The sequence below is a fragment of the Salvia splendens genome, chromosome 2, assembly GCF_004379255.2.
Source record: "Salvia splendens isolate huo1 chromosome 2, SspV2, whole genome shotgun sequence".
NCBI classification, from domain to species: domain Eukaryota; kingdom Viridiplantae; phylum Streptophyta; class Magnoliopsida; order Lamiales; family Lamiaceae; genus Salvia; species Salvia splendens.
In genome coordinates this window covers 13,537,997-13,562,486 of record NC_056033.1, presented here as the reverse complement: position 1 = coordinate 13,562,486, position 24,490 = coordinate 13,537,997, and the positions used below count along the sequence as shown (strand labels likewise).

General features: G+C 39.7%; 2 protein-coding genes and 1 pseudogene across 2 annotated transcripts; all 3 read left to right on the top strand.

Moving 5' to 3' along the window:
* Window positions 1–6,277: 6,277 nt before the first annotated feature.
* LOC121789012 (4-hydroxy-tetrahydrodipicolinate synthase, chloroplastic-like) lies at window positions 6,278–8,606 on the top strand. Its single transcript, XM_042187567.1, has 3 exons — window positions 6,278–6,555; window positions 6,909–6,993; window positions 7,585–8,606. Exons 1-3 carry the CDS (start codon window positions 6,510–6,512, stop codon window positions 8,510–8,512), a joined length of 1,059 nt encoding a protein of 352 aa, XP_042043501.1. The 5' UTR covers window positions 6,278–6,509; the 3' UTR covers window positions 8,513–8,606.
* Window positions 8,607–8,840: 234 nt separating this feature from the next.
* On the top strand, window positions 8,841–9,855 carry LOC121789020 (annotated as a pseudogene).
* A 5,755-nt stretch (window positions 9,856–15,610) lies between these two features.
* LOC121762857 (dCTP pyrophosphatase 1) lies at window positions 15,611–16,579 on the top strand. Its single transcript, XM_042158873.1, has 2 exons — window positions 15,611–15,847; window positions 16,223–16,579. Exons 1-2 carry the CDS (start codon window positions 15,716–15,718, stop codon window positions 16,466–16,468), a joined length of 378 nt encoding a protein of 125 aa, XP_042014807.1. The 5' UTR covers window positions 15,611–15,715; the 3' UTR covers window positions 16,469–16,579.
* Window positions 16,580–24,490: the final 7,911 nt, after the last annotated feature.

The window sequence follows — 24,490 nt, the reverse complement described above, 5'->3', positions numbered from 1 at the left end:
AATTGTAACTTCTTGGAAACAGAATTCTATTACCACACCCACCTTGGTAGTCAGGGGGAGAGTGAGTCACGAAACACAGTGGACTACCTAAGTTGGTTTGTGCCTGAGTCAAATCTCTCCAAGGAGGACCCAACAGAAAAGGTTAGCACTGTCGCCGAGCAAATCTCAACCACAACAGAGTCTCATCAACAACCGCCTCCAAGTGTCTCTCCTCAACCGATATCCGAGGCACCTGAGGTAATTCCTGATACACCTCAAGAAAGTATCTCTATTACTGATCCTACTGATGCAGAGATTATAGACTCAGCCTTGGATGAAAACACGGGTCGATATATACTTCCACCACGAAGTACTCGTGGAGTACTACCAAAGCGGTTCTCTCCCGAAAAGATCGGGAGGAAAAGCCAGTATGCGGTGGCAAACTTTGTGAAGGGAAATCTAACCAAGATGGCTAGGGCATTTGAGGCTGCCCTTTACGAGGAAGAGGAGATTCCCTATACAGCCGAAGAAGCAATGCAGGTTAAACATTGGAGAGGCGCAATGACCGTAGAAATGAATGCTCTATTAAAGAACAAGACCTGGGAAGTCAGTGAATTGCCAAAAGGAGCATCAACTGTGGGATGTAGGTGGGTATTTACAATCAAGAGGAGACCCGATGGCTCTATTGACCGATATAAGGCGAGGCTAGTGGCAAAAGGATATACGCAGACTTACGGCATCGACTATGCAGAAACCTTCTCACCATTTGCCAAGATTAATACAGTAAGAGTACTTTTCTCGATAGCAGCTAATCGAGATTGGCCCCTGCATCAGTTCGACGTCACCAATGCTTTCCTACACGGAGAGTTATCCAAACCTGTCTATATGGTTCCCCCACCTGGGTTTAGCGGAGACTTCCAAAGCGGAGACGTCTGCAAGCTCAAGAAAACGTTGTATGGACTCAAACAATCTCCTAGAGCATGGTTCGGGAGGTTCACTGAGGTGATGAAGAAATATGACTACCACCAAAGCAACTCAGATCACACCCTGTTCCTGAAAAAGAGGAATGGTAAGATTACATGTCTCATCATTTATGTTGATGATATGATTATTACAGGAGATGATGAGGAAGAGATAGGCCAGCTGAAGAAGAATCTGTCCAAGGAATTCGAGATGAAGGATCTTGGTCACTTGAAGTACTTCATAGGAATAGAGGTACTTAGATCAAAACAAGGAATTTTTATCAATCAGAGGAAGTACGTGCTTGACATCCTAGCAGAGACGGGGATGATGGACTGCAAACCAGTAGACACTCCAATGGTCCAAAATCATGGACTTCAGATTCGGGAAGGAGCCAAATTGGCGGACAGGGGGAGATATCAGCGATTGGTCGGAAAACTCATCTATCTATCACACACCAGACCAGATCTTGCTTACGCCGTTGGGATTGTAAGTCAGTTTATGCATGCCCCCCAAGAAGAACACTGGGAGGCAGTGTTAAGAATAGTGCGGTACTTGAAAGGAACACCGGGACATGGAGTATTGTTCAAGAAACACGGGCACTTAGAGATCCATGGCTACACGGATGCAGATTGGGCAGGAAATCCAAATGACAGAAAATCGATTGCGGGATATTTTACCTTTGTGGGAGGTAATTTGGTGACATGGAGGAGTAAGAAGCAGAAGGTGGTGGCATTATCAAGTGCCGAGGCAGAATTTCGGGGGATAAAGAGTGGATTGACTGATGTATTGTGGCTCAGAAGACTTATGACCGAACTCGACCTCAAGTCCGTCCAACCATGTCGCCTGCTGTGTGACAACAAGGCTGCTATTAGCATATCCGAAAATCCAGTGCAACACGACCGAACCAAACATGTTGAGGTAGATCGACACTTTATAAAGGATACAATTGATACAAAAGTGGTGGAGTTACCATACGTCAAGTCAGAGGATCAACTAGCGGACATCCTAACAAAAGCAGTGAGTTCACACTCGTTTCGAAGTGTACTAGACAAGTTAAGTATTGGGGATCCCATTACTTAACTTGAGGGGGAGTGTTGGAGAGAAGATCCTCAAGAATCAAGGACCCGATTCCCTGCAATCACAATTAAATGAGGAGATTAGGAATTAAATTACTCCCTCCGTCCCCAAATAAGAGTCGCTAATTTCCATTTTGGGACGTCCCCCATTAAGAGTCACTCTTCATTTTTACCATAAATGGTAGTAGGCCCCACATTTCACTAATTCACTCCACTCACATTTTATTATAAAACCAATATAAAAATATGGGTCCCATATTCCACTAACTTTTTCAACCATCTTTTCTCTATATTTCTTAAAACTCGTGTCCGGTCAAAGAGCGACTCCTATTAGGGGACGGAGGGAGTAATTGATTTTTACCTTGTATAGAAGATTAGATTTGGGAGAATGATCTTACACTGGTTTGTAATCTTTAGCCTATAAAGAGGCGTGTAGAATGTACTCATTTGTGTGAATGAGAAAAAACCTATTCCAAAACCTACTTTTATCAGATCCCAACAACAGCAACTGAATATCCTACTCCCTCATGGTACACCTTCCAGTAGATGCGAATTTTATGGTTCTTCTTGGGCCTCAATAGCAATGCAAATACCTACATAACACACCACGCAAAGCTCACACACTCATTCTTTATAATGGTGATCACGCCGGCGGAGGATTCCTTGACGTCGAACCAGACCTTGGAAGGCGAGGAGGGCCTGGGAGCCGGCCATGCCGGAGGAGACCCAGCCGTCGGGCTTGGAAGGGGTGGCAATGAAGGCGACGAAGAGGGTGGATTGGGGCTCGTCGAAGTCCCAGTGGAGGTACGAGTTGAGGGAGGGGAGGTCGTTGCAGAAGGTGTAGCGCTTGTTGTTGTTGAAGGACTGTTTGGTACACGTGGCGACCTGTGACTGGGAGGCTGCTGCCAAGAGGACGGCGAGGATTAGGAGGGGTGGTGGAGGCGACGACGAGCTTAATCGTAGAGAGGTGAAAAAAGGTGTTTTAAGAGAGAGAGAGAGAGGAAGCTTGTGTTTATATTTGTGATGGGTGGAGTTTCAAAAGAAATTCCAACATACTTACTCTACTGCACACTCAATTTCTTTATCAATATGATAATGAGTTGCAATCTTTATGTTTTTGCTTTTTTATATGCAGTAAAAAACTTCAAACTAAATGGAGTAGTATATATCTAAATTCAAAACATCGTAATTCAAAAACAAATAGATTTGTAATTAATTAAACGGCTAATTGTCACTTTCTGTTTATTTATTTCTGAACTGGTACACATACTTTTGATTATGAAGTTTGTCCCACTTAAAAAAATCGGAAAACTTTCCTAAATTGTAGCCAGATATTCGCCTATATATTAGCCGTTACATAAGTCGCAGGGACCAGTCTGTGTAGTCTATCAGTTTTTATTTCCTAATCTACTTTTATTTACCAATCAAGTCAAAGGTTTATTAACTCTCAACTCAACCATGAATAACTCATGTTGAACAAGAAATTTTACCATTCTACAAAATGTGACACAGGGCATTATATGCCGGTGAATAATTGCAACAAAAATAGAAGAAATAAAATAATAGTAACCCATCTTATATGAGGGTGAGATTCACACACTCCCTTTTTTGTTGTGTAGTTCCAACATGCAATAATACCGATAATTCATCATATTACTAAATTATGATAAAAAAAAGGACTATCAAGATAGTAAGTACTACATTACTATATAACTTGTAGGCCGGAGAGCCCGAGAGAGGGAGAGAGAAATGCAAGAAAATGAACTTTAATTATGGTGCAACACTGTGACTAATCTATCATAATTCACAAGTGGTGTTCGATTTTCAAGATAAAATAATGATAAGATATAATCTAGGATTGAGTCGTGAGATTATTTATAGTGAGGGTTAACTATGACTAATTATCCCATGATTATTCATCTAAGATTGAGTTGTGGGATTGAGTCTCATGAACCAAACACATTACAAATTTAATCTCGGATACAATCTTACAAACCGAACACCCCCTCATATGATTATTTCATACACATCCATGGATTAAGTTATACTTTAATACACTTCATTTCCATGTTACGACAACATATTGTCGAAAATATGAGGTGTATTAATAATGCAAAAGGTAACACGTGAAGGAGATATAAAGAACAAAAAGATTCTATTCATTTATGAATAAAAAAAAACAAAGAGATCTTTTTATAAAAGCAAAATACTCTGAAACTCATGACTCATCTCAAGCAGCAAGACATGACGCCACGGTGCTGTTTTGACAAGCCAACCCCGTTGGCTAGCCTGACCCGGCTGACCAACAGGTCGGCCTTGTATGAGTCCGAATTGAGGATCTTCCGGCTGACCTTGTCATAGATCTCAAATGCCTTCATCACATTGGTAGAGTCGAGGGCCGAGGTCTCTATGAAGAACAACCCTTCTTCTTCGGCAAAGCTCTTCACCTCGTCTACGCTCACCTTAGTGTCGGCAGTGATCTGCACATTGTTGCACAAAAGGTCAAACAACGAATAAATGATCGCATACACGCGTTAATCTGAGAATTCTTGCTCTAATTTAGATAGAATTATGTGTAAGTGATCAAATGGGACTAGTGTGTTGCTAAGCAATGAATCGTCGCACACTCATATCTCAAAATTCATGTATGCCCTTCACAAGCTAAAGAGGCTATCCTCCTTGAACTTTTCTTTATATAGTAGTATTAAAAGATTACGAATTGCCAACAATTTTTTTTGTAATTGATTCTCTATTAAAACGTACACGTATGTTGATTGAAAAAGTAGTTAGTTGAAGCATAGAACTACAGAACCATTGCTTAAAGATATGCTACTTCTTAAATCCGTTAAAGGTAGCAATCTGACGACAAAATTCAGCAATGAGTAGTACATCTCCACCTAAAAATATAAGCCAAGTTAGAATTATATTCCAAGTGTGTATCTTGATCAAATTCAGACGTTAATGTCGTTTATAACCACCTAATGACATAAGAAGCAAATCAAGTCCTCTATCATAACTAACATGCACTTGTTCGGATTGTCGACTGCAACAAACATTTGATATTGTCCGCTTTGGACCAAGCCCGCACGGATTTGTTTTTGGGTTATTCAAAAAAGCCTCAAACTAATTAGGGTTGAACAGGAATTATATACAACTTTCAACTTCACTTAGACTCAAAACTTCACTCAGACTCCCGATGTGGGATGGGTGTGTACCAACAATTTAGGTAGGTGAATAAATTCTTCCAACAACAATGTAACAGATCAGGCATACACATTGTGTTACTAAATCAGGAATTTATTTCGCTCTTGGGCACAATGCACCTATAATTGGTCAAGAACCTCCTGCATTTCACTTCCATCTTATTGCTATTTCCTTGTGATCATTAAAAAAATGATAGTAGTATTGAACATATTTTAGCAATTGCTATTTCCTTTCTGCATTCATGTCTAACGTGGAGCTATAACTAAATCAAAGAAACAAAGGAGAAGGAGAAATTCATAGTGACGAATTAGGTTAAAAAAATTTGACAATGAAGCGCATTTCAGTTGTAAGGCCCCTCTATTCTACTCTAATTAGTACTTTTTTTAAAAAGTAAATAAAAGAAAAAAGATTGATTTATTTTCATTATTACAATACACTGCCCTAAACAGAATCAATATTAAGAATTTAAAACCAGTTGCATGTGGATTAGTAGTATGAAATGCTACAGCATAATACTACATCCCCTGAGCAATATGAACATTTTCTTTAATTAGTCCCTAAAAGTATTTTTTAGTATGAATTTTTTAATTTTGAAAATTTCTCTCTCTAATAAAAGTGTGAATTATTCTCTGCTAATAATATTTTAAAGAATGAACTACGCAAATAGTTCCTGAACTATGCGTTTTGCATGCAAATGGTACCTAAATTTTAAAAATATCGTGAGTAGTCGCTGAACTATGTAATCACATTTATGGTACTTTTTCACTATTCATCATAATTTTACACCTAAAATACCCCAAAGGCATGAAAGACATTTTTAAACTTTCGTATGATTTGATATTTTATTTATCTCTTTAATATTAAATATGATATTTTCTTATAGTTTGAGTACTTAAAATGATATTATTCATATTTTTTGAATAGTAAATCTTCTTTTTGTCTCTGTCTCTCAAATTTTTAAAAAAATTAAAAAAAAATAAAAATAAAAAATACTACCGTGAAAATTTATATTTGACCATACGTGTTCGACAACTGTGATTAGAAAAATAAAAAAACCTAATTGATAGCACGTCCGCTTATTCAAAGTGTACCTCTTCTCACATCGCCGCCGCCGCTGCTCCCACTCTAGTCACCGCTACTGTTCACCCCATCCTCGGGAGCTTAACATATTCTAATGCGGCTGAGCTCCCACCGTCCAAGTCTTACTCATTGCCGGAGAATTACGTGATTTAGCATACCCACACGCTCTTCTCCGTCCTCTCTCTCAATTCGTCGAGTTTTCGTGCAATGGCGTCCTTCATCGGATGTTTCTCTCTCAAATCTACACATCGAGGTAAATTGCTATCGACTCTAATTTCGGCCGTTTTAGAGTTATCTAAATGTAACGCATCTTATGATTATTCTCTTATATTTTTCTGAACAAAACTTCTTCCTTTGGAGATGGTGTCTTCATGCGCACGCCACACACACTACTATCATTATTTCCCGTGGTGGTAATTGATTCTGTTTTATTGTGTTTCTAAATTTTTTAGGGGAATGCAGTATAATTGATTTAGGCACAATTTGACAGTATACGTTTGAAGAATGATTGATGTTCTTCGTGCACCCTCAAACTCATGGTTTTTTTTTCAAATAATTATCAAAATTATTTGACTAATGATGCATGTTTTCACTTCTATGGTGAAGGTGTGCTTCCAAAATGGAGATCACCTAGAGCAGCTGTAGTTCCCAATTTTCACCTCCCAATGCGTAGTAACGAAGTTAAGAACAGGTAATTGCGCAATCGATTTGATCATAGCAAGTGGTTTTTCATGTCAGTACATGATATAATAAAACATATGTTTGATAGAGGATTGTGTTTTAGTGGTGGAAAGAATGAGCTTTGGAAGTCAATAATCTTGTTGTGATCATGATATTGGTAAAAACCAGTGTTCACTTGTCAATTTGTCATTTATGTTTCCTACAAATATCTATAAAAAAAAGTTTGAATAATTATGGTTAATAGTTGAGTGTGCAAAAGCTTGTGTCAGTTGGATATCTCAGCTCATACCCTTGTTGTGTCCTTGTGCTTATTGATAGTAGCAAGTGTATATTATGTTCTCATTAGCCAGTAAATATTGAATATAAAAAGTGGTGTTGTCATAGAAAAAATGATTTTTTGACGCTTAACATGACGTGCATTTGAAATGACAATCTTAAAAATTTCGTCAGAGATACATCTCTAGAAAGGTCAAGTTCGCAACTCAGTGCTATGACGGATGGAAGAATATATGCAAAGGAAATATGGTGCTCCTATATGTGTTATTTCATGTAATCATGTCCAAGGAAACCAGCATGTGTAATGTGAAACTCCTGACTGCAGGACTAATGTCGAAGACATCAAATCACTCAGATTGATTACAGCAATCAAGACACCTTATCTCCCAGATGGCAGATTCGACTTGGAGGCCTATGATGCCTTGGTGAACATGCAAATCGGAGATGGTGTTGAGGGAGTGATTGTTGGTGGCACCACTGGTGAAGGCCAATTGATGAGCTGGGATGAGCATATTATGCTCATTGGCCACACAGTCAACTGTTTTGGCAGTTCAGTTAAAGTCATTGGTAACACGGGGAGTAACTCAACACGAGAAGCCATCCATGCCACTGAACAAGGCTTTGCTGTTGGTATGCATGCGGCGCTCCACATCAATCCTTACTATGGGAAAACCTCCTTGGAAGGTTTGGTCTCTCACTTCGACAGTGTGCTTCCCATGGGCCCTTCAATTATCTATAACGTACCATCACGGACCGGCCAAGACATTCCACCACCCGTGGTTCACACCTTAGCACAGAGCACCAACTTGGCAGGCATCAAGGAGTGCGTTGGAAATGATAGGTTAGAGCAGTATACGAGCAACGGTATAGTCGTGTGGAGTGGGAACGACGACGAATGCCACGACTCGAGGTGGGACTACAGTGCCACTGGAGTAATATCAGTTACAAGCAATTTGGTCCCACGTCTAATGAGAGAACTGATGTTTGGAGGAAAGAATCCAAGTTTAAACGCAAAACTGATCCCTCTTATCCAGTGGCTTTTCCGCGAACCAAACCCAATTGGTGTGAACACAGCCCTAGCTCAGCTCGGGGTCGTTAGACCTGTTTTCCGGTTGCCATACGTGCCCCTTCCTCTGGCCAAGAGGGTTGAGTTTGTGAACATAGTCAATGAACTTGGAAGGGAGAATTTCGTAGGAGAGAAAGATGTCCAGGTCTTGGAGGATGAAGACTTTATTTTGATCGGTCGGTATTAGATGCTACACCTGGTGAACTGTCTCAACTTGAATCTTTGGATCTGCTTGCTTTTCCCTAAACAATAATTGAAAATTGTGAGTTTTGCTTCTTGTATCAGATTTTCCGTTAGAAATTTCATGTTTTGCTATTTCAATAGCCACAATCCACACCATTTTCATATATCTATATGAAGCTTGAATCAGTATATAACTAGTCTTGTCATTAATTATTACTATGAATTATTGATTCTCTGAAGGTGAAAAGTCGAATGTTCTTCTCCATGATAGGATAAGATTTGATCTATGTAAATGCCAAAATTCAGTATTACAGAAAAGAATGGAAGTGTAACCATTAAGTCTTTGGCATAAAATTCCACCAATAACCTAGTAAGTAATTATTGGACTCATAAAAGTAATTGAACTCTAACCTAATGCATATAGGGAGCATCTTTTAGGCTTAGAAATTTCCCAACCAATCTATAGATTCATTTTTTATCCAGTAGGAAGATTCTTCTTTTGTTACTAGATAAAACAATGGTTTTTTCCACTCAGTATTCAGTAGGAAGTTGCTCTACATAAACAAGTCTAACTAATCGGCTCCACATATAACATAAAACCAAATTATTTTACTCTCTAGCATTCTGTGTAAGCGCAGCCATGAAATTGCTATCTATCTTCTCCCTCATCCTCCTCTCTGTGTACTTTCTATGTCTAAGAGTAGAATCAGCAGAAATCTCGGCCACTTCCTGCAACGACGACACCAAAACCAACCCCGCCATATCAAGACTCCTTGCTGCCTAAGCTAGTCTCAGGCACCATCCGCCATGGCTTTGTGGCTGCCTCCCACGGAAAAGGCGGATACAAAGTCTACGGCGTGGCCCAATGCAGGGGCGACGTAAGCAGCAGCGACTGCGCCTCCTGCATTAAGGATGCTGCAAAGGAGATAAAACCCGCGTGCCCCAGCCAGTCAGATGCAAGAATCTGGTGTGACTACTGTTTTTTAAGGTACAGCACTGCCAAATTCTTGGGAGAAGTTGACACCTCGGGGGTCTACTTCTACAACGTGGAGAACGTGACGGAGCCAGGTGTTTTCAACAAGAGATTGGGTTCGCTGATGGATGAGATAAGGTGTGCTGAGTGTTTGTAAATTGCTGTGAGTAATTTTCCTATATTTTGTGGGGATAAGAGAGGGTGTCGGGTGTTGTATAGCAGCTGCTATGTTAGATATGAATTGTATCCCTTCTTCTTTCCTCTTGATTCGGCGAGTTCGAGGTTTGGAGAAGATGACAGAGTGGTGGCTGTTAGAATCTGATGTATGTTGTGTTTTTTGCTTTTTAAAAGTATTTCTGTTTGTTTGTCACTAATGTTGTGTTGATGCTCACTGTCACTGGTGAATGTTGTTGTTAATCATCTCTATGAGAAAGACTGCTGTATGTATCACTCATCTTGATTCGTGTAACTGTGAAAGTGTGTCCATGCAAACTACTGGAGCTCGGCTTCTGAGCTCGGAAATGAAGCTCGGCTTTGAGTCCGGTTGTGATCGAGTGGTGGAGCCTCGGCAGCTCCGAGAAGAGATCAAGAAATAAAGCTCGGCTTTGAGCTAGCCGAGAAAGGCAGTTCGGTTGATAACCGAGAAAGGCAGTTCGGTTGATAGCCGAGAAATGCAGTTCGGTTGCTAACCAAGAATGGCAGTTCGGTTTTAGCCGAGCAGCGGTTATAACTAACTTTGGGAAATAGAGTTAGTTGGATTTTTTTTCTTGATTGCATCTTGTATAAATAGCTCGATAGAGCTCAGTAGTGAGAGACGCAGAACACAGATTACACACACAATAAGAAGAGAATTCTTGCACTAGCTAGCGTTTGCTTAGAGTGATAGATTGTGAGTGTGAAGTTCTTGTATTGAGAGTTCCATCAATAAGATTCCGGTCATCTTCTCCGTGGACGTAGGTGGATTATCACCGAACCACGTTATATCGTTTGCGTGCTTTATTTCCTCGTTCGTGCGTGTGTGAGATCGGCGGTATCACGACCCAACAAGTGGCGCCGTCTGTGGGAAGACTTCCACGATTTGCCGATTGATTGGTTTCTGGGTGAGTTCGTGTCTAGAGGTTCCGTTGTATAAGCTGATCTTGGCGATTGCCCACCGCTCGTTTTGAGAAATGTCTACAGCCAAGTTCGAGGTGGAAAAGTTCACCGGGAGAAACGATTTTGGGCTGTGGAGGCTGAAGATGAAGGCCATCTTGATGCAGCAAGGCCTATGGGATATCTTGAAGAATGAAGGTGACGCTAAAGAAGGCAAACCTGATGCTGATGAAAAGGAGAAGCAAAGGCTTCAAGATATGCAGTATAAGGCTTATAGCACCCTGATCTTGAACCTCACGGACAGGGTGCTAAGGGAAGTTTCCAAGGAGGAGACGGCTGCAGGAGTATGGGGGAAACTTGAGTCATTGTACATGACCAAGTCTCTGGCGAACCGGTTACATTTGAAGCAAAGGCTTCTTGCTTTCAAGTTTTCAGATGGGAAGAGCATTTCTGAACAGCTCGAGGAGTTTGGGAAATGCATAGATGATCTTGAGAATATCGATGAGGTCATTAAAGATGAGGATAAGGCATTGATGTTGCTCAATTCCCTGCCTAAAAGTTATGAGCACTTCAAGGATGCAGTGCTTCTTGGAAGAGAAACCAAGGTCACCTATGAAGAGATTCATTCTGCATTGAAGATGAAGGAATCGCAGAAGGCTAATAACAAACAAACTGATCCAGTAGCTGAGAGTCTGCATGTGAAAAATAATCAGAATAAAAGGGGTTCCAAGAAGAAGTTCCAGAAGAAGGAAGAAGGTGGAGTATGGAAGGAGAAGAGAAGCTGTCACTACTGTAAGAAACCGGGCCATTTAAAGAAGCATTGTTTTGCTTGGAAGAGGAAACAAGAGCAAGAAAAGGCTGGGAACATAGAGACTGCTGATCTGGCTCAGGATGTTGAAGATAATGAAGCTTTGAATATCCACTCAGGGGCCAAGATTGAAGAATGCTGGATCATGGATTCAGGGTGCTCCTTCCACATTTGCTCACACAAATCTTGGTTCCAAGAATTATCAGCTTGGGAAGGATCAGTGATGCTAGGAAATGATCAAGTGTGCAATGTCAAGGGCATTGGGAACATCAGATTGAGGATGAAGGATGGGAGTATGAAGACTCTCACAGAAGTCAGATTCATTCCTCAAATCAAGAGAAATTTAATATCTCTTGGAATGCTAGAGTCAAAAGGGTGCAGATTCAACTCTGGTGATGGGATCCTCACAGTAACAAAAGGCACCAGAATTGTGATGGAGGCCCAGAGAAAGAACAGCCTATACTATTTGCTGGGTGAAACCGTGGTTGATGCTGTGAATCTTGCCCAGACAGAAGACCTGCATCTATGGCATGCCAGGCTTGGACATGTGGGTGAGAAAGGCATAAGAGAGCTGGCTAAACAAGGAGTGATGAAGTTAAGTGCATCAGATAGCCTAAAGAAATGTGAATCTTGCATTCTAGGAAAGGCAAAGAAGCTGCCATTTTCTGGTGGGAAACACACTTCATCAGCCCCATTTGTGTATGCCCACAGTGACTTGTGGGGGCCATCCCAAACTGAATCCATAGGTGGAGGTAAGTATTTCATCTCCATCATAGATGATTACTCAAGAAAAGTGTGGATTTACATTCTAAGAGAGAAGTCCCAAGCTTTTGAAAAATTTAGAGAATGGCATGCTAGATATGAGAATGAAAAGGGCTCAGTGCTTAAATATCTAAGGACTGATAATGGCATGGAGTTTCTGTCTGCGGAGTTTGATAGTTTCTGTAAGGTGAAAGGGATAAGAAGGCATAGGACCGTGCCAAGAAATCCTCAACAGAACGGGCTGGCAGAAAGAATGAATAGGACATTGCTAGAAAGGGTGAGGTGCATGCTATTCTACTCTGGAATGCCAAAGAGATTCTGGGCAGAGGCTGTCTCTACTGCAGCTAATCTGATCAATAAGTGTCCATCATCTGCTATATCCAATGAGACCCCAGATCAAAGATGGTATGGAAGCCTAGGTGATTACTCAGCCTTGAAGGTGTTTGGGTGTGCTGCTTATGCACACATTAAGCAGAGTAAATTGGAGCCAAGGGCAAAGAAATGTGTGTTGTTGGGATACCAAGATGGGGTAAAAGGATACAGATTGTGGAATTTGGATAGAGAAGGCAGAAATATCATTGTGAGCAGAGATGTGACATTCAATGAAGAGGAGATGCCATTTAAAGATGATGGGAAGCCCTCTGGTGGTGGCAGTAGCTCTGAAATGCAAAACCTTGAGTTTGGTGGAGAATCTGCTGGAACAGACACTGATGAGGATGTTGTGATCACAGGAAATCAAGAAGAAGGTGGAGCAACTAGCTCTCAACATACTCAGAACACAGGTGAGCAGGAGTCACCAGTGCAGCAAGCTGCTGCAGCTCAAGGGGCCAGAAGAAATCCAAGAAGAAATGCAGGCCTACCTAGCAGATTCTCAGATTATGACATGAGCTTCTTTGCTCTATGTGTAGCAGAAGTACTCATGTTTTCAGAACCCTCAACCTATGAAGAAGCCATGAGTTGCAAGGAAAGTCAGAAATGGATCAAGGCCATGGAAGAAGAAATAGAGTCCTTGCTGAAAAATGGGACTTGGATTTTGGTGACTGATCCAGGGACTCAGAAGCTGATCAGTTGCAAATGGCTGTTTAAGAAGAAAGTAGAGGTGGGGGAAGTTGAAAGCATACGGTTTAAGGCAAGGCTGGTTGCTAGAGGATTCACACAAGTAGAGGGTATTGACTACACAGAGGTGTTCTCTCCAGTGGTGAAGCACACTTCCATTCGGATCTTATTGGCCATGACTGCTCATTTCAACTGGGAGCTGCATCAACTTGATGTGAAGACAGCATTTTTGCATGGAGATCTAGAGGAAACGATCTATATGATGCAGCCTAAGGGTTTTGAGAAGCCGGGAGAAGAAAAGAAAGTTTGCTTGTTAAAGAAAAGCCTATATGGGCTCAAGCAAAGCAGCCGGCAGTGGAACAAGAAGTTTCATGAGCAGATGGAATTGATGGCATTTGAGAGATCCAGTTTTGATAGCTGCGTGTATGTCAAGAGAAGTGGAAATCTAATACTGGCCTATCTACTGCTGTATGTGGATGACATTCTGCTGGCAGGATCAAGCAAGAGTGAGCTGCTGTCTGTCAAGGAGGAGTTGAAGCAGAGATTTGATATGAAAGATCTTGGGGAAGCCAAGAGAATCTTGGGTATGGATATTGTCAGGAACAGAAAGAAGAAAGAACTGAAATTGGTTCAGGCTGATTATATCAGAAAGGTGGTAGAAAAATACCAGGTAAGGAGTGAAAAGTCAGTATCCACTCCATTGGCTAGCTGCTTCAAACTCAGTAAAGAACAGATGCCAAAGACAGCTGAAGATAGAGAAGAGATGAGCAGGATACCCTATGCAAATATAGTGGGAAGTGTGATGTACTTGATGATATGTACAAGGCCGGATGTGGCTCATGCCATAAGCGTTGCAAGCAGATATATGGCTGATCCAGGTAGGGATCACTGGGCAGCACTAAAGTGGATTCTGAAATACCTGAAAGGGTCTGTCATGGTTGGCTTGAAGTTTGGTGGTGGAGTTTGGTCTGAGGAGAGGGAAGTCCTAGAAGGATTCTGTGACTCGGATTATGCGGCTAACTTAGACAACAGAAAGTCTCAGAGTGGTTACATCTTCACACTATATGGCACAGCAATCAGCTGGAAATCAAATTTGCAGTCTGTGGTTGCACTGTCCACAACCGAAGCTGAGTATATTTCTCTGACTGAGGCTGCAAAGGAAGGAAAATGGTTGCAAGGAATCTTGGAAGATTTAGGAATGAAGCTGGGAGCAGTGAAGATTAACTGTGACAGCAACTCGGCTATATGTTTAGCAAAACATCAAATGTTCCATGAGAGGTCGAAGCATATAGATGTGAGGAGACACTTCATCAGAGATGAGATTCAAAGTGGAAAGATCAATGTGGTGAAAGTTCCTACCGAAGAAAATGCATCAGACATGTTGACAAAATCTCTGCCAACTTCGAAATTCAAACATTGTTTGAAGTTGGTTGAGATTGTGGAGTGTTGAAGCTTGTAACAAGGATTGAGAAGGGAATCCAGATATTGATGGAGTTTTGCAAGGACAAGGTGGAGATTTGTGAAAGTGTGTCCATGCAAACTACTGGAGCTCGGCTTCTGAGCTCGGAAATGAAGCTCGGCTTTGAGTCCGGTTGTGATCGAGTGGTGGAGCCTCGGCAGCTCCGAGAAGAGATCAAGAAATAAAGCTCGGCTTTGAGCTAGCCGAGAAAGGCAGTTCGGTTGATAACCGAGAAAGGCAGTTCGGTTGATAGCCGAGAAATGCAGTTCGGTTGCTAACCAAGAATGGCAGTTCGGTTTTAGCCGAGCAGCGGTTATAACTAACTTTGGGAAATAGAGTTAGTTGGATTTTTTTTCTTGATTGCATCTTGTATAAATAGCTCGATAGAGCTCAGTAGTGAGAGACGCAGAACACAGATTACACACACAATAAGAAGAGAATTCTTGCACTAGCTAGCGTTTGCTTAGAGTGATAGATTGTGAGTGTGAAGTTCTTGTATTGAGAGTTCCATCAATAAGATTCCGGTCATCTTCTCCGTGGACGTAGGTGGATTATCACCGAACCACGTTATATCGTTTGCGTGCTTTATTTCCTCGTTCGTGCGTGTGTGAGATCGGCGGTATCACGACCCAACAGTAACGATTTTACATTTATCATCCGTTGGATGGGTTATGATTTCATTTCAAAATTACTGTATGGGATTAATCAAAATTTTACTAAGTACGGATTATTAAATTTTATGAATTTATTGATTATTATTTCATAAAAAAAAATATACTACTCCATTAAATTTCGTATTGGTGTTTTCATTACAGAATTTTATAAATTTGAAAATAAATAAGAAAGTTAAGATTTTTCAAATATTATTTTTATAATATAGTATTTGATTTTCTGTTCATAATAACGGTGATTTTTTATTCAGATAGGAGTATAATGTTTTGTTGAGAGATCTGAGTGGGAGAGAGAAGGAAAAGACTTTAAATACATATCCTTTCACTTTCATTTTCCACTGAGACTAGCGATTTCTGAAAGAAAAAATATTCGAAAACCAGAACCAATGGCAGAATCCAAAAATTGCGACGGTGAAGAGAGCGTAACGCTAGATCTTCTCAAGAAGAAAATGGATGATTTTGCAAAAGCAAGAGACTGGGAACAATACCACAGCCCAAGAAATCTACTTCTCGCTCTGGTAAATTCCACTCAAACCCACTCATTTTCCCCCATTATTTCATCCTTTATTTTGAGTAATTAAGCATGCGTCTGTAACTCTGTGTTATGCTCTTTGGTGTTTTCTTCTTTATTCTTTATTCTCTTCTCCTTCGTAAAATATAATCATTCCGGAAAGTAGTACGTATTGTAGTTTCTTAATTTTGTCGTGATTTATGAACTTTATTTCCCCCAAAATTGATCTAGGGTTTTTGGCATATTCATAAATAGCAAGAAAAATCGAAAGGGGTTTTTGGCATATATCCATCCCCCTTTTCCCCCAAAAATTCATCACTCTATCAATTAAAATGGAGTATTTTGTTTGTAGCGTTGATTGTTGACGAAAAATTGTTTGCAGGTGGGAGAAGTGGGAGAGCTGTCGGAAATATTTCAATGGAAAGGGGAGGTGCCAAAAGGGCTTCCTGGGTGGAAAGAGGAAGAGAGAACTCACGTCGGAGAAGAGCTATCAGACGTCTTGCTTTACCTGGTACGGCTGTCGGATATGTGTGGGATTGATCTTGGTAAAGCTGCGCTCCGCAAAATGGAGCTCAATGCACTCAAATATCCGGCGCCTATGAAGAACGATGACCATGGGAATCAGTAGTAATTCTGATACTCTGTTTTGGTTTAACTCTTTTGTATTTGTGGGTCTCGAATTCGATCGTTACCACTTTTTTAATTGATTGAACTGCTGCTGCTGCTTCTTGTTGTTTAATTTGTTCCTCATCGATATTGACCGGCTTTTTAAAATCCCGGATCGTTGTTGACGAGGGATGTATGTGTCATTGGAGCATTTCGTGGGACACATAAACGGCAAAATTGAATCATCGGTACATTAGGGCATCACTAACCCCGTCCCCATTTCCGACCCCAAGTCCCCTCCACGTCATCATTCCTCTACAGTTGCGGCCTAGGCCCCAACTGCTGTAACCCTGCAGGCCGCAACTCGGGCCGCAACTAATAAATGACACTATTCACAACTCCAACCTATTTAACTCGAAAACGCAATTCGTTGAACAATTGAAACCGGGAAAATGCATTGTTCATTCGAAATTAACATTACATTACTGGACGAAGCAAATTTAAAATACAAGAAACCCGGGCCACGACTACTACTTCTTCATTTGGGCGCGAAGGTAGGCGATCATCTCACGGTGCAACTCGAGCTCCTCGTCCGACATCTTCGATGTATCCCTCGCTGTCAACTTCGTCAGCTGGCTCATCCGCCATGTAATATTCATCTCCGACAAAGTGTCGGACATCTTATCCAGAGACGGATTGGTCGGTGGTGGCACCATAGCGGAGTTGCTCGCAGTTGCCTTCCCCTTTGCTTTCCTCTTGGCCGCCTTTGTTCCCATCGGGCGGCTCTGAATGCTAGGAGAGGAGCCGAAGACGTCGTCGTCCGTCACGTTGAGGTCGATCGCCGGACCTCCTTCGCTCGAAGAGTAGTTTCCGGAGGCGGAAACTTTGGTTCTCTTCGCCGCCCCAGTTGCCACCGGCTCGGCACCGCTGGTGTACTTCGGGCTCTTCTCGACGAGCTTCCAAACGTCGATGTACTTGAAGGCCTTCTTCCCGTCAGCGAAGAATGCATCCTTCGCCATCTGGACGTGGTCCGCCTCGCTGTGCCCGCTCGGCCACATCCGGACTACGTTGGCCCACTTTCCGTTCCACTTGCTCATATCCGCCTGGACCCGGCCCCAATGCTTGCGTAGCTTCTCGTAGCTACGCTCGATCGACCCTTTAGGACGGCCAGCGTTATACTTCTCAGCAATCCGCTCCCAAAAAACCTTGCTGGTTTGCTGGTTGCCGATGATAGGATCCTCGGCGATGTCGATGTAGTTCCTCGCAAGCCACATTGTCTCTTGCGGACTGTACTTCTTCGGCCCATCCTCCTCGCCCACCTTCCCCTTGCCCCGCTCTTGAGCGGGCTCCATCTCACTGACCTCGAACTCTTCGGTAGTGACCGGCGATGTTCCGTCGACGTTGCTACCGACTCCCGGACTAGGCGTCGGCTGCGATGGTGGCGACGCCGGTATGTACCAATTGTTCGAGTTAACGAACTCCTCCATCTCACGTTGATCGCTGTTGAACCAATCCATTTACACCGACACAAAGGGTATAATTGTTCGAGTTAATAGAGGATTGAAATGTAACGTAGGATTGAAATTGAATGCACGTAAGATTTATGCACAACAAAGGCTCGTATTTATAGACATTGAATTAAAAAAAAATGGATTTGCGGCCTGGCCCGTCACCGTGCAACGCCGTCCCGGGCCGGGACGCGGGACGCTAGCCAGGCCGGGAACGCGGCCCCGAGAGCGGCCTGGGCCGTGACTCTCCTCCGTGCAACGCTCGGGACGGGCCGGGACTCGCGAGATGCGGCCCGGCCCCTTGCGTTACGCATGCTCTTAGTTGTTAGACAAGTTGAGAAGTGGTTCTAAATATATATGAGCGTTTTATGACTTCGATCAAGAATATTATTCTTCGTATTTTGAAGAAATGAAATTGAATCATTTTTTGTATTTTTTTATGGCTCATTTTTTTATGGAGCCATAAAAAATTAAACGGTCAATCCAAACTAAGGTGTCTTTGACTATATTAGTATAATAAATCGTGATTAATTAGAATTATTAAATCCAAAAGTGGTCTTAACTGTATAGTCGTTTTATGATTTTGGTCTAAACTTGTTTTTATCCGAGACCTTATGTTTTGAACATTCTTATCCCGTAGAAATGAAATTGGTATGTTTTTATTCTTTATTTACGAAGCCTTAAAAAAATAAATGATCAATTCAAATTAAGTTTATGTTATAGTAACCCGCCCTCGCAAGCAGTCAAATCAGTCCGGTCAATTGAACCATGAACAAATACTGTAGTTTTGTTGGTTCGTCCAATTATTGCTATCAACCAACAATATCACTAGACAAATATTTTTTACCTGCATGGGCAACCCAGTTGGTTTCGGAAGGTCATAGTTGCAGGAATGGTCAAGGATCGATTCTCACTACTGTCGTGTAGTTGCAATCTCTCAAGTACAGATGTGAGGCCTTGAGAGGTGGGCTTCTGGCAGGATGGTGGATTACTGCCCTCCCATTTAACGTGTCACTGCGTACCCTGATTAAACACTCCTAACAATAATGTCGGTTGTGATGTGTGGGGCCCTTGGGGTTGGGTGATAAGGCTCATTTCATGCAATGACTTTTGGATGATTTTACACATATTTGGGGAGATAATGCACGAATTTTGAGTTAAATGTGCAGGAATTGCTGCTGGATCAGATAGATCGTGCAACTTGACCGAGCAAATGAGAACACAGCAAATTGGAGCAAACATACAGAAAGCCACCTAACAGATCAAGCAAACAAAATGGCGTGAACCTCAATTACTACAGGGGTAAAATGGTCAAATCCGACAAGAAGTTGCCTTAGGGTTGAAGTTGGAGCTGCTCTACAAATAGAAGCTTTCCACAATGAAGAAGAAGCGCTTAACGCTACTATTCTCGTAGTTTAGTTAGGAAGCTCTCATAGGCGCTTAACGCCACCGCTATCTTAGCTTAGTTCAGTTTAGTTAGATAGTTTACTGCTTTCTTAGCTTAGTTCTGTGGTTTCGACGGAGGAATTAACTACTTCGACGTCGGGATTACGTTTTATTTCATGTTTCAAGACTTTAGTGTAGATTTACAGTGTGTTGATCGTTTCAATGGTGGAATTGACGCCTCCATCTTAGAAGCTCCTTCACACCTCACTTTCTAGTTAGATTTAATGGCTTTATCGGAGGAATTCACGACTCCGCCGGTGGATCTTGGTTTATTTCCAGTTTTATGAAGCTTTGGTTTATTTTCATGTTGATGATGATATTTACTCATGTTTCTTGGATGTTTTTCGTAATTGGTATCTTAGATGTTTAGATCCATGTTGTTTACATGTGTTTCCAGTAGTTTAGATATTGAGATCTAGTTGTTCACGTGCTCAATTTCTGAGATATGTTAGTTTAGGTGCTGTATGCAAGGTTAATCTGTGTTTATTTCGCTTTCTACTGAGTCAAGTAGCGTAGATCCAGTAGTTCTTAGTCGAATTTCTCGTTCGCAACTTGTTTTGAAGCATGCTCTGTTTTTCCTGCATCAATGATGTCTCAATACTCTGTTTGCTCTGTTTTTACGTGATTGTTTGGAGAAGATAAAGTAGGAAGTAGTTAGAGATCCAGATCTGTAGTTGCTTTGTGCTTTTTGCTTTCCCAGCTTTTGCTGTCAACCCAGTCAAGTTAGGAAAAATGTCCCCACTTGCTTTTGCATTTTGTCTGCCTGTTTTAGGAAAGTTTCAGCATGATCTTGTAGTTGCATGTGTTCTTGGTTGTTTAATTTCAAACTAAGATGTCTGTTTAAAGTTTAGTCGTTAAGCATGTTTTCCGTACTTTTCCCGTCTAGTCGGTCAGTTAGATAGAGTCATTTGTTTAATCTGCCAAGTCAAGTAGATTCTTAACTCACTCAATGAATGCATGATAGCAACCGACTCCTTTTCCGATTTTGTCATAGAAACAATCTCGAGTAGGTCTATAGTCTTTGCGGTTCGACCCCGCTCTTGCCTCTTATACTTAGTAATATTTGTTGCATTAGTAAGAAAATTATAAATCTTGTTGAAAAAATGGACACATGCAAAAATCCTCTCTTCATTGGGGTTTCAACCTTTTGCAAAAAGTGAGGAAGTGAGTTTAAGTGTGTATTTTATCATTAGTGTGTTACCAAACGACATCATTTTGTCTACACATATATTTTTGACCGATACACAACCTCGATTTCGTGCAAATTAAAAAGTTGAGATGGTTGTGAATATTTCAAACTTGGTGGTTTATAGTTCTATATTTAAAAAAAAGTGCGACATCAACTAGAATTTAATCAAACTTAGTAATTTACTTCGTTACAAAAATATGCACTTTTGATTGGAAACGAGTTTTAATGTAAAATTGATAAAGCAAAAGAAAGATGGACATAGAAAAGTAATTAAAATATTGTTAGTGTAAATTGAGTCTCACCACATTAGAGAGAAATAAATGTTTCTATTAAAAAACTTGTATCTAAAATAAATGTGTCTTCAATTAATCACTAAATGTTGCTATTAAAAACTTGTATCTAAAATAAATGTGTCACAAGTAATAGAACGCATGACATATAATATAACAATATTAGGATATAATATACTAACCAATCCTTGCATATATATGCTTTGCGGCTTTGCCTACGTAGATCAGCATTGCTCATACTTTAATTAAAAGAGGTTTAAGTCAACTACAATCATCATAACCACATATTTTCATTTAATTGATATCCTTAATCTTATTTTTCTTTGAATCTCAATCTGTAATCAATTATTACTTTTGATAATTTTCTTACTTGCATTAATTTAGATTTTTAAAGAGAAATTATTTACTCCCTCCGATTAAATATACAACATTTAGGAATCGGCACGAGATTTTAATGGGACATAGGAAGTACTGATTTGGAAGTCAAAATACTTTATATTAAAGTTAGTTACTTTTGTGAATAATATACCATGTAGTACTCCATCCGTCCCATAGTAGATGTCACACTTTCCTTTTTAATTTGTCCCATAAAAAGATGTCACATTTCCTCCTTTGGAAAAAGTTCCTTCTCACATCAATTATAAAATTATATTTTCTCTCACCACTTAACACACAAAATAACATCTCTTAAAATCCCGTGTCATCTCCCAAATATGACATCTACTATGGGAAGGAGGGTAAAACATGAATTTCGATTTTCACGTCAAACACAATTTCCTCCAAATACAAATATATGAGATAATTAAAATATATCATAAGAAATGATACAATTAATCATTTTCTTAAAGAGTAAATGTCAATTTTGGTCTTAAATATATAATCAAAATACGAATTTGGTTTAAAATATTCACTTTTTGAAAAATAGGTCCATAACAAATGAATTCCTTGTCGAAGTGGTCCTTTTTTTACGGTTCTGTAAAAAAAACTAACGGTCATGTCACTGTGCAATTAACGCTATCAGTTAGTTTTCTGACAGAATCGAAAAAAATGACTACTTCGACGATATTTTCATTTGTTATGAACTCGTTTTTCAAAAAGTGAATGCTTTTGATTAAATTCATATTTTAATTATATATTTAGAATCAAAATTGAGCTTTAGTGTTTTTAAAACTATAAGAATAATAAGCATTTTACCAAATTTGATGAATTTATGACCTTTTTGCCCATACTTTTTATAGATCTTATCAACAGTCAAACAACATACTCCGTAATTTTCATTTGAAAACGGTCCATAACTTTTGAATTTTGAGGAAATATTAAGTCAAAATACTTTATTTTAAATTTATATTTTATATTTTTCATATTAAAAATAATGTTCACTTTATTAAATTCTAAGTAGAATATTTCCTATTCGGTATGCTATTTTATATGGTTTTATTTTGTGATTTGGGTGGAGAGAGAATATAGTACGAAAAAAATATAACAAAGATGATTATATTCTTATTTGTAAAAAGAATGTAAATTAGAGTGAGCCATTAAAAAATGAAAATTACCTCTTAGAGTGAGATAAATAGAATATTATAATTTTTTTTTCTAAAGTTACAGGATTAACAAGCAATTTATCAAATTTGTCGGCCTTTTGGCAATTTACCATAATTTTTACAGATCTACTTAGAATGAGACAAATGAGGTAGAATATTAGTAATTAATTTTTTTTCTAAAATTGCAGGCTTAACAAGCAATTTGTCAAATTCGGTGACTTTATGACAATTTGCCATAACTTTTAGAGATCTTTAATAATCAGCTTCGTTGCACACTTGCACTATCGAATCCTACAATAGTAGCATAGTTTCCATTGGCAACGGTCCGCAATTTTTGAATTTAGTGATAGTGTACTATTCCAATTAAACAAACTAATAAATCAATCATTTAACACAAAATTAAATTAATAATTCAATATTAAACATCAATTAAGTTGAAATTTCAACAAAAGATCCGTTGCAAGCTCGTGGGTCCCGCTTTCCAATCAGTACTGCACAGTTGTCTGAAAATGAACTCAATCTCACCTTGAGACGCGTAAAAGGATGCAGAATAAAAAGAGTCTGAACATATTTTGGTGAATTATTTTTTTGGAAAATTGTGCGTACCACTAAAACCAATTCAAAATTGTTTAAGTTTGCCTCGGAAATATTAAAAATAAATAAATATAGTAATTAAAATAGAGAAAAATATTAATTTTTACAAATAGAGAAAATATGAAAAATATAAAATGCAATATAAATTTTATTTTTATATTTTAATTTTTTAATAGAATATAAGTGAAATTAATCAGTAGAATATGAACTTTACTAATTAAATTTTTAAAAGTAAATGATGCTTGTGATGATGGATGGACCGAAAAAGAAATTTGTGATATCTATCAAGAGACTCGAGCTCATCCGCAATGGTGAGCTCATCTCACCGAGAATAGAGGGGAGGAGTAGCGTTGCAGGTGCCGCCTCTCGGCAAGAAAGATGGGGGACGACACAACTCGTCATGCGCCCCCCACCTGGCCTCTCTAGGTTGGGCGATGAAGACCACTCATCCCCTTCTTTTGTTTGATTAAATCGATTTTAATTATAAAAATTACTTTTAATTATGAAAAAGTGATTTGTTTATTTTAAAAATCTATTTTTAAAATAAAATAAATCTATAATTTCATAATCATCCATTCTTAAAGTCAGGTTTGTGAATTAGTGAAAATTAAAGGAGTATGTTATTGCTTGTTTGACGGAACTCCAACTTTACTTGTGATTTTGATGTTGGAGAATTGATTATTTTATAGATAGGTTTTCATTTCATGTGATTTTGATAAGGAACGAGAGTTTTTATTTCTTTATATTGTATTATATAAATTTATACGTGTGTTTTCTTTAGTAAGAGAAATGGTAAAAAGTTAGGGTGAATTCCATTAATTGTTGATGTGAAAAGACGGCGGAGAGACACCATTGGATGCTCTAAGGGTGTCCACAATGGGGGAGCCGCGGCCCATGGCTCGGCGCGCGGCCCCCCATTACAAAGGCCGAGAGCCGGGGCGGTGAGGCGAGAATCGTGGCTGAGCCACGGCCGCGGCCTTCACGCGGCTGAGCCGTGTGAGCCGCGGCCCTCCCATTGCAAAGGCCGCGAATCGCGGCTGGGCCGCGGAAATTAGTTTTTTTTTTTAATTTTCGAAATTTTGTTATAAATATACACTCTCACTTCCATTTTTTCACTTCATTCTACACTTCAAATCCCTTCATTTTGTTATAAATTATGTTGTGTTTTTAAAATATTTTCGTTGTAGAATTTTCCCATATTAATAGTACGACGAAAATTTGTCTCTACTTCTCTCTTTATTAAATTATTTTTATTATCCAAATTATTAATCTACTAAAATTTAATAACATTAAATTAAATTAAAAAATAACATTAAAAAAAAGCAAAAAAAAAAAATTAACATTTTAGAGGGCCACATTTGGTGGCCCTTTGAATTTGCATTGACTTTTTTACATTTGCCATTACAAAGGCCACATGGGAGCCACAATTGGTGGTCGGGCCACAAATGGTGGCCTTTGAAGGCCACCATTATGGAC